At 42.9% G+C, this 10123-nt stretch overlaps 1 protein-coding gene across 1 annotated transcript; it reads left to right on the forward strand.

Moving 5' to 3' along the window:
* The first annotated feature begins 741 nt into the window (after positions 1 to 741).
* Positions 742 to 7641, forward strand: gpr37a (G protein-coupled receptor 37a). Its single transcript, XM_017713656.2, has 2 exons — positions 742 to 1968; positions 6220 to 7641. The coding sequence occupies exons 1-2, from the start codon at positions 1063 to 1065 to the stop codon at positions 7039 to 7041; spliced, it is 1728 nt and encodes a 575-aa protein (XP_017569145.1). The 5' UTR covers positions 742 to 1062; the 3' UTR covers positions 7042 to 7641.
* Positions 7642 to 10123: the final 2482 nt, after the last annotated feature.

Genomic DNA, 10123 nt, shown 5'->3' on the forward strand with positions numbered 1-10123 from the left:
GTGGTAGAGAAACTGGGGTCTTTCTGAGGGTCTCTGAGCACTGGGTTAGGTAACACTGATAGAGAGTACATACTGCTTTTCAGCTGTTTTCTGTAAACCATTCTGTAAGCTTTTTTAAAAATGTATTACAATGCTAAACTTACTGTCCACTCATTCAAGCTCATTGTCTTATTTCCGAGTATATTAATCTTAAAATATATAGAGAACAATTGATTTCATTACAAAATGCTGTATGTCAATTTGTTACAAATTGCTACACTATACTAATAAGAGTCCTTGGGCAAGACTCCTAAAACTACCTTGTAAAATGATGAAACTGTAAGTTGCTCTGTATACAAGCGTCTGCCAAATGCCATAAGTGTAAAAATTACAATATTGCGCTAATATTTCTCGGATTGACCTTTTGCTGTTTCTATTTTGTCCATGCAGGGAAAATAAGTGGGGACTGCGCGTATATGCGAATGTGTTTTAGGTACATCGTGTTTCGTTCCACACTAAAATACATTAAGAGAAAATAATGGTCATTTTCACGAGTTGCAGTTTTTATAAATAGACTGTAGGATTATGGCACCGGGTAAGACGTTGGTGTAGCCCGCTGTTTGGTGAGAGACTGTCCGAGTTGGTGAGATACTGCCATGCTGCATCCTCTTCCACAGAGGGGCGCTCTTTACTCAGGCGGCTCTGTGTCCAGCAGGCGCCTCCCTGAGCGCCCCATCAGGAGCCCGAGCCAGTGTCCAGCTTCACTGCTCCATCGCTCTGCTGGGAGCTGCACAGCATGAAAGGTGGACTGAGGAAGAAAGAGTAGCGAGTCTCTCCGGGCTGTGAGGACGTGGTGAACTGGAGTTTTTAGCAGCGAAAAGCTTTTCTATCGGCTCTTGCCGGTGATTAACTGTAAGTTATGTTCGGACAGTTTTCCTGGACCTGCAGAGTGAAGCCCACTCACTCCGTCTGTAGTAGCAGAGCAGCGGGAATAATGCCTTGAACTTGGAATTCGCTCTACAACTTGATGGATGTGTAGAAGTGGCATTCTGACTATGGTCTGAACAAACAGCTGAGGGAAACATGGGATCGCAGCAGCTGAAGCGGTTGTTTTGTCTGCTGGTGTGTTGTGAACTTTCCTCAGTTATAACCGGGCGCAGCGCGGACTGGAGAAATAACGAAGTCAGCCTCGCGGGAAACGCGGACAGAGCTAACGCTGAGCTCCTGGCTTCCGTGAGAGTCTCCAACAGCGTGGACACGAGAGATGAGGGGCAATCTGAGACCACTTTGTCGTTTACTGTGGCCAGGACTTTGGGGCAAAACGGCAGTGCCAGGTCTAATAACGAGCGAGTGAGTATTACAGGTGTGGGCAGGCCCGTTAGACCTGCTAGGCACCCCCACACTATACTGTCCCCCAGCCACCCACCCGGGGGAAGACCCCCCTCCGATCCTAGTCTACCTCATCGACTCAAAAGAGGGACGAGGAGCAGCAGCCAGGCCACAAAAAACCCTGAGCCATCACCGTCAGTGGACATCAGCGATGCCCACAAGTTGGAAACACTCCCTAAGCCTTTAGCCCAGAACCAGTCTACTGAGCGTCCCTTTGACTTCACTCCAGACAGGGGTTTGTTCACTGTACCCGAGAGCGACTATGAACACTTCACCCCATTCGTCCCCATTAACACTCGGCCAAAGCCCCCCGAGGTCAAGAACCCGTTTTATCCGCTTACAAGTGAGTCGTACGGGGCTTACGCCATCACGTTTATCTCCGTGATCGTCTTCACAGTGGGGATCATCGGAAACATAGCAATCATGTGCATAGTGTGCCATAATTACTACATGCGCAGCATCTCCAACTCCCTGCTCGCCAACCTGGCCCTGTGGGACTTCCTCATCGTCTTTTTCTGCCTGCCGTTGGTGACATTCCACGAGCTCACGAAGGACTGGCTGCTCGGAGAGTTTTCCTGCAAAATAGTACCCTATATTGAGGTAAACGAGTAGCCTACGTCGTGAAGTTGTGTCATATGCAGTGCAGTGGAGGACGGCTTAGTCAAAATCCCACCTGCAATGTCAACATGACATAAATCATCCGAAAAGAGCAGAACAAGAAAGTCATCCAGAGCTAGACACGTGCAATGTTCAGTAACAAGGTGTACCGCGATATCACACACGCGGTATTGTTACCGCGGATCTGAAATCTCGTCACCTTATGATGGTTTTACAGCGGTTTATTGAGTTATTCTGAGCACCTGCACAGCTCATGAGATGGAACACTCATGGTACCTTCTAGATAATGGGTGCCAAACTCAACCACTTAAAGGGCCATATTGACACAAATCAACCGATCTGTGTGCCAGATCTATTTAACATTTTGCCATGACCCCAAGTGCACATTGTTTACTCAAAATAACTACAACAGCAAAAATAAGCACTGAATACTTAAACGATTCAAAAGTAATTTGTAATGAAATTGTATAACGTAAGACTATAGACTATATTAGACAATTTCACATTGTGTAAATTTCATGATGAATGGACTAAAGGAAATGACCCAAAATCAGTTTTCTGGTTCCTTTGATTTACATGAAAAGTAAAGTAGATCTTTTCCTTCTCCTGCAAAGTTACCATTTTGAAGATATGAGGTTTTCTTCGAACAGCAGCGATATGGTGTTTTGTCTTCACCTGATTATCATCATCACAGTTTCATTTTCTTTTGTTTAAGAAAAGAAAACTGGCCAACTATACACTTAATAAGGCAGGTGTGGCTGCTTTGAAAAAGGCCTACAGAAGGTGCTGTAGTATCTTGTCTCAGTTGGTGTATGGTGAGAGGGGTGTGTCCCTCTCAGACACAAAGAGACATGGGCATTGCCTGGGGGCAGAATTAAGACTGGATCATGCGCTGCAGAGGGACTGTGCCGACTGGTGTTGAAGTGCTGCTTTAAATCTTTTAAACCAGGCTTTATACCTACTGCACAGCTTTGATCACCCTGCAGAGCACCCTGCTGAACTGTAGTAGTATAAGCATTTCTGTTACCTTAGTGATGAATGGGTTAAGTGTAGTTTAGGTTGATGTGGCACATGCGATTTAGTTATTCTTGGTGGTGTTGTTTCTCAGTGTCACCCCTCCTCTCCAGTAGGATTGTCTGATCTAAGAGCTTGGTACATTAATCCGCTCTTAAAGTGCCACTCTAAGCTGAGAATGTCCATCCATTGATTGTTTAGAATTACCAAGCTTTATCTCAGTAGTACACAATAATTCTATCCACACAGACTTGCATGAGGGTTTTTTTTTGTTTATGGAAGTATGTGTTTCATTCTTGGGCAGAGTTTTTCCTGACAAATTGCTGATGGGCTATAGGCTAATTCTCTTTATTGCTTACAAACATTAACGTACCAAGCAGTGACACATGCAATTTCTGAAATGGCAGAGTGAGGAGCTCATTGCTTCGCTATGTAAAGATGATGATGACCGTGTTCTGTCATTATGCTAAAGAGGGCTGTAATCATGTAATTAATTAGGGATGATTGGGGGGGGGGGTGCTTGGGGACATTAGTGCAATAGACAAAACTCATTCAGCCCTGAAAAATCTGCTTTCATGCCTGTAGAGGTTACTCTCCAAAGCCATGTTGTTAGAACAGACCCTTATTACAATGATGGAGTCTTGCTCACTCTGTCTATCCATATGTCTGTCTGTCATTCTGTTGTTCTATTTATTGATCTATCTATCTGTATGGATCATTCTACCGAATTGGTTCAAAGAATTGAAAACACATTTTGGACCTTTAACTGACTCAGGCTTAGGCCCCAAATCCTTCTGCTTTGAGTGACCCTATACCTTAATTCTGTTTATTTTATTAAGGAAATAATTGAAAATTCAACTTTATCTCTAGCAGTACAATAATAATACTCCCAAAACTTTAACAAATGTTTTGGTAATTACTGTTTAGGTAGTGGGGCGGCACGGTGGCGTGGTGGGTAGCGCTGTCGCCTCACAGCAAGGAGGGCTTGGGTTTGATTCCCTGGCCAGGCGACCACGGTCCTCTCTGTGTGGAGTTTGCCTGTTCTCCCCGTGTCTGCGTGAGTTTCCTCTGGGTTCTCCGGTTTCCTCCCACAGTCAGGCCAATTGGACATGCTACATTGCCCCTAGGTCAATGTGTGTGCGCATGTGATTGTGAGTTTGTGAGTGTGCATGTGATTGTGTTTGTCTGTCTGCGAAGGACTGGCGACCTGTCCAGGGTGCTCCAGCACACCCCCCCCACGACCCTGAGGGAGCAGCAGCTTGGAAAATGAATGAATGAATGTTTAGGCAGTGACCGTTTCAGTAGTGACAGTTATAGCTAATTTTAAGCAGAACTTAAAAACGCTTGCAAACACAGCTTTGAATAGTTGTACACTCATAAAAAGGCAGCTGGAAATACTAAATTGCCCAAGGTGTGTGATTGTATTTGTCTGTGTGTCCACCCTGTGATGGGCTGGTGACCTGTCCAGGGTGTTTTCTGCCTTCTGCCCAGTGTGCACTGGGATAGGCTTCAGCATGACATAAGCGGCTGAGATGATGAGTGAGAGAAATTTAGGGGTTATGGTTCGTGACAGGCACCTTCCAATAGAAAGGACTCTATAAGTGATGATTTTGTATATATTTAGCTTATTTCTGTCTCAATTAGTGCCTTTGGTTTAAATAGACCATAACACAGTCCTTGTAAAGTCTGAATTAGTTTATTTTATTGTTGTGAATATGGTGTATATTTTTTGAAGTAGATTTAGTAGCAGCATTCAAATTTGCACTCACCTCATTCACTCACCTGACTCAGATCAGCCAAAATCAAAATAATAAATTGGCCAATTGCATGTTTGGAGAAAAATTTGCCAAATCTAATTGCAACGATGATGATGATTATTCAGATGATATATCAAACTGATATTTGATTTAGTTTTTATTGTACAGTGGCTGTTCTATGCTACTACCCTAAATGTCTGAGTTATAATGATTTTGCTGCATTTGTAACTGTTTGTGAGTAAATGTTACATTTTGCTGTAATTCTACTTTCAAATTCTACATTTTATAAATCTGTAGGTATCCTTGTCAACAGATATATTACATGAAAAGATCTGTATCAACCCATAATTCCAGTATCACTGCAGCTCTACTGTTCATCCATCTACCCAACCTTTTTCCTTGCATTCCTCCTTTTGTTCATTCTTTTCTTTTTTTTCACTTCTTTCTTTCTTGCTCTCTTGCTCTTTCTCTGTTCAAAGAAACAGATTAAGACAAAAGTACAACATCTGACAGTGCGTCACTGAATCCTACAGCTCCACTGCTCGTGTGCAAAAACTCAGTGTTTATACCTTCTTCCTGCAGAGCACATATGGAAGAAGTCATTGTGACGGGTCTTCTAGGAATCATATAGCGACTGGCAGGATGTTTCACACAGCAATGCAGTTTGTCATCAGCAGTTAACAAGCCTAGTACACCACTGTCTCCAGATCACGTTTGTTTATAGGAGGTCAAATATGAAAGGTCAGCTTTGTGAAAAACAAGTGGTTTGAGGCAGAGGCGAGATCAAGAGGCAAGACATATTTGAGGCAGAAGAAATCCTAACATTGCAGTGTCTTTAGGTCATTCTGGTTTGTTCATACATTTTAGTTCACAATAGAAAACATAAAGGATGGAGTGGTTAATTGGAAGCATGTGGATGTGCCGTATGTAATGACGTGAGTCTATGCTAAGGGCATTGTTATTGGATCTGCAGGAGAAAGAATTAGATGTTCTCTGACTGCTATTCTACTATACACCACTTCTCATCTGTAGTAAAATATTGGTCTGTATCCAGTAAAACTGTTCCAAGCTGTCTTTATTTATAGTGGTCACTTCATTTTTGTCTCTTGTGCATACTTTGTTAATCCCCTTTTAACCTGTTTTTCAATGGTCAGAAATACCGCAGAACAGGTATTATTTGGCAGGTGAATCATTTTCAGCACTGCAGTGACTCTGACATGGTAGTGGTGTGTTATATGTTGAACTGATGTGAGTGTATCAGACACATCACTAAGTAAAGGGGGAGCTAACAAATTATGCATAGAAAATGTGGACTATACTCTGTAATTGGAGAGACACAAAATGCACATATATCAGTGGAGCTGATAAAACAAGTAGATAAAAGGCAGGTGTACCTAATACAGTGGCTGTTGAGTGTGTACATGCATTCTTTTACTTCATATTTCATTTCTTTGCATTTCAGGTGGCTTCCTTAGGTGTAACTACTTTCACACTTTGCGCCTTGTGTATCGACCGTTTCCGTGCAGCCTCCAACGTGCAGATGTACTATGAGATGATTGAGAACTGTGCCTCGACTGCAGCAAAACTCGCCGTCATCTGGATTGGAGCTCTGCTTCTTGCGCTGCCTGAGCTGTTGATCCACCAGCTGGTGAAAGAGGAGCGTGAGCCCCCTGAAGTGACCCCTTGCGAGCGTTGTGTGGTCCGTATCTCCACTGCACTTCCAGACACCCTCTACGTGTTGGGCCTCACGTACAATGGTGCCCGCCTCTGGTGGTACTTTGGCTGCTATTTCTGCCTCCCTACCATCTTCACCATCATCAGCTCGGTGGTGACGGCCCAGAAGATCCGTAAGGCAGAGCGGGTCAGTGTGAGAGGGAATCGCAAACAGATCCAGCTGGAGAGCCAGATGAACTGCATGGTGGTGGCTCTGGCCATACTGTACGGCTTCTGCGCCATCCCTGAAAACATCTGCAACATCATGTCCGTGTACATGGCTGCAGGAGTGCCACGTCGCACCTTGGACATCCTGCACTTGGTCAGTCAGATGCTACTGTTCTGCAAGTCTGCGGTCACTCCAGTGCTGCTCCTGGCCCTGTGCAAACCCTTCGGCAGGGCCTTCCTGGATTGCTGCTGCTGCTGCTGGGAGGAATGCGGCCCTCCGAAGTCCTCCACTGCCACGAGTGATGATAATGAGCATGAGTGCACCACCGAGCTGGAGCTTTCCCCCTTCAGTACCATACGCAGAGAGACATCTACCTACACAGCTGTGGGCACACACTGCTAGGGTACTTTATCCTACCAATGCCCTATGCAACATCCCACCCATAGGGCACTTTATAAAGGGCTCCGATTCACTGTACAAACTAAGTGAGGCAGCTTGTTTGCATATGCTGCCTCACTTTAAGTTATAAATGATGCAGCTCCTTTTTGGGGGATACACTGTAAACACACAGCGTACTTTATCTTTTGATTATAGGGACAGAGAGCCAGGACAGATGGTGTTACAGTTGTAACTGTCCACTGCTGTTTACAGAAGAAAATTTCTGTAGTTTAAATTGATTTTGTAGTGATTGTGAATTAACTCACTGTTTTGTTTTGTTGGTTTTTTTTTTGCACAGTTGTCTTAAATGTTTTTGTTTAAATTGAATGTTTACATATTCCCAGCATACAATAGTATTTTGCAATTTCATGGAAAGTAGGATAGTGGTGAATATATTGAGTCGTACTGGAAAACGGTGATTCTTATGAAGCAATGAGTTAAGTTAAGCCTGGCTCCCTTGCTATGTAAGTATTATGTTTACTCTGTATTTGTTAGCAGACAAATTATATCTTGCACTTCAGTTGTTATTGTAAAGCACTGAAAAAGCTGTTTTAGTTAAATAAATGTCACTTTAATTAAAAAAAATTGTTTAAAGTATATGACAAGTACTGTGCAAAAGTCAGAAATCAGGCTTTTGTTGATTTCATTTTCAGTCAAAAACAGCCATTAAGTACACGTTACGATGTCTGTAAAAAGCTGAAAACATATTTAAATTGTGCAGAAGCTTCAAAAAGTAATTATGGTATTTTTTCAGTATGCAGTGTGTCCATTCTTTGCTTTTGCAGCTTCCATTCTTTTCAGGAGGCTTGTTTTCAGTTTTTCAAAGAAATCTGCAGGAGATGTTGGCTTTGTTGAGATGGTAGCAGTTTTGGTGGTTTGACAGGTCTTGTTAGCAGTCTTATTTTCTTTATATATTTTACTCTAGTTTTAGTTTACTCACATTAACTGGGCCAAACAGAAACATGAGAAATCCAGGTATATTTGGTATGTTTTGCTTTATTATGTCTTTCTTGCATGTCACTTACTGTTGTTTCCCAAGGCTGGGAAATTCAATCTTGGTGAAGGCGTTGGTCAACTGGCCTGTGTGACATCAACAGCATACAGTATTTAGCGAGAGCACACAGAGGCTATTGTCTTAAGCTGGTTGCCAGAGCAACATCAGACATCCATAATGAAAAGGTCTGTGTGACGTCACTGGCAGCCATGTATAAGGACCTTGGCAGTGTGAGGAAAGATGTAGGAAGCCTTTTTTGGTGAACTGGACAGCTGGAGTTGGGTAATTACAGTCTGTGCTCAGGATGTTTGTCTCAGAGGAACCATTTGACTTGTTTTCAGTTTGACTTTTCAGGCAGGCTCTGCTTAGGCTTGTTGGATGAACAATTTATGCTGGTACAATTTGTTCAGGGGATAACTGCAAAGTCTGTTCATTCAGTTTTCTGAATATCTGGTTATGGTCTGTATATTGAACTATAATGCCACATGATACAAATCGTGTTTCTTAACTCTACTACTAGGGACGCACTGTCCAGCACAGTTTTATCACACTCAGATGTGCTTGAGCAGCAAATGTGCAGGGCGGTGGTTGCACAGGAGCAGGATTCCGTGTGATGAGAGCTGTGTACTGTAAGTTTGTTGTCAGCCCTTGGTGCGCAGCCCAGTGATGCCTTCAGGCTATTTAAATAATGAAACCACATGGTGCTGTAGATTCCCTTCAGACTAACAGCGACATACATTGATGGAACTGTGCTAAACAGGTAATTATCTCTCACTACTGGGAACAAAAGATACTGTCATGGCAACACCAGTTTATAGAGAAGTATGTAGCAAACAAGTCAGACAATGCACTTGGTTTGCAATGCTTGAAGATTTATAATTTCACAGAATACACCAATAACACAAACAGATCACTAATTGATCAGGAGTGCTCTACTTTTACCTCCAGTGGTTAGATGAGATTGTCTTGTCCTACAATCCTAAGGCATTTTGACAGTGTCCGCTGAAGACATTTTCTAGCATTTTAATGCTTGCAGTATCATTTAAACCCACAAACCTTTTTGATGCATAATTCATCAACTCAGCTTAAAAACAGTCCTGTCATTCTGTATGAAACATGGACATTTGGAACTTGTAAAAGACATATTACCATATATTTAACCCTCTAGCAGTTTTATATTGGCTTCTGCCACTGTTTTCCATTTCCAGCAACTGACTGGAAGGCGCTGGTCAGGCTTCCGCTTGTATTCACATTCATAGATGTGTCTAGGACTTCCAGAAGGCCTGGAATGATGTTCTTTATTGCTAAACTTGAACCTCCCAATGGAAATCAAAACGTGATTGATTGACTCCACCTTGAGAGAAGAGGGGGTTCCCATCAGATATGCAAATGAGAAATAACCATAGGTGGTCCCCCAGCGCCTGCTCATCAGTTATGAGTGCCAGTGAGCTGCATACTCATAATGGCTGTCCAGTCTCTGTGTGCAGTATAATCTGAAATATCTGATTTGAGCGGATTCCATTATGACAGGATAGAGAGTGTATTGTCTTGCGCTTGTCTTTGTGAGATTGTTCCTCATTTCTAGGTCACTGCCTGTGATGTGACGCTTGAATGCCTTAATGAGTTTGAAAGCACAGAGAACTCTCCCCTTCATGGTAAGGGGCTCTGCTTATTGTTTCACACACACTGTATGCACAATGTGGCTGCTTCTTCATATTTTGTCTGTGAAAGATGCTGCCAGTTTTTTCCTTTCTCTTTCTAATGAATGCATGAAAGACTCTTTGTGAATGTTTACACTTTCATCAAACACCCTTTGATGGGACTAGTTGAGCCATCTTAATATTCAAATACCACTGAACAAAAGAACGCCCCCTCACACAAAGCCACGCCCCCTTTACAATGTCATTTGTAAGCACAACTATTCATTGAGACAATGCTATAATTTATGCATACCTTTCTGGCAGTTGGAAACTGTGTTGAGACATATTGGAGTTGATGGCTTCAGCCATTTTTAAAGAACACTCATGCTGACAAAGGGGGTTCATGGTGAGC

Source organism: Pygocentrus nattereri, chromosome 11 (genome assembly GCF_015220715.1).
Source record: "Pygocentrus nattereri isolate fPygNat1 chromosome 11, fPygNat1.pri, whole genome shotgun sequence".
Taxonomy (NCBI): domain Eukaryota; kingdom Metazoa; phylum Chordata; class Actinopteri; order Characiformes; family Serrasalmidae; genus Pygocentrus; species Pygocentrus nattereri.

Bases quoted from the DNA above. Each gene is read 5' to 3' on its own strand.
- gpr37a (XM_017713656.2), top strand. From the start codon at position 1,063: ATGGGATCGCAGCAGCTGAAGCGGTTGTTTTGTCTGCTGGTGTGTTGT. The intron at 1,969-6,219 runs GTAAACGAGTAG...TTTGCATTTCAG, and splicing joins AAATAGTACCCTATATTGAG to GTGGCTTCCTTAGGTGTAAC.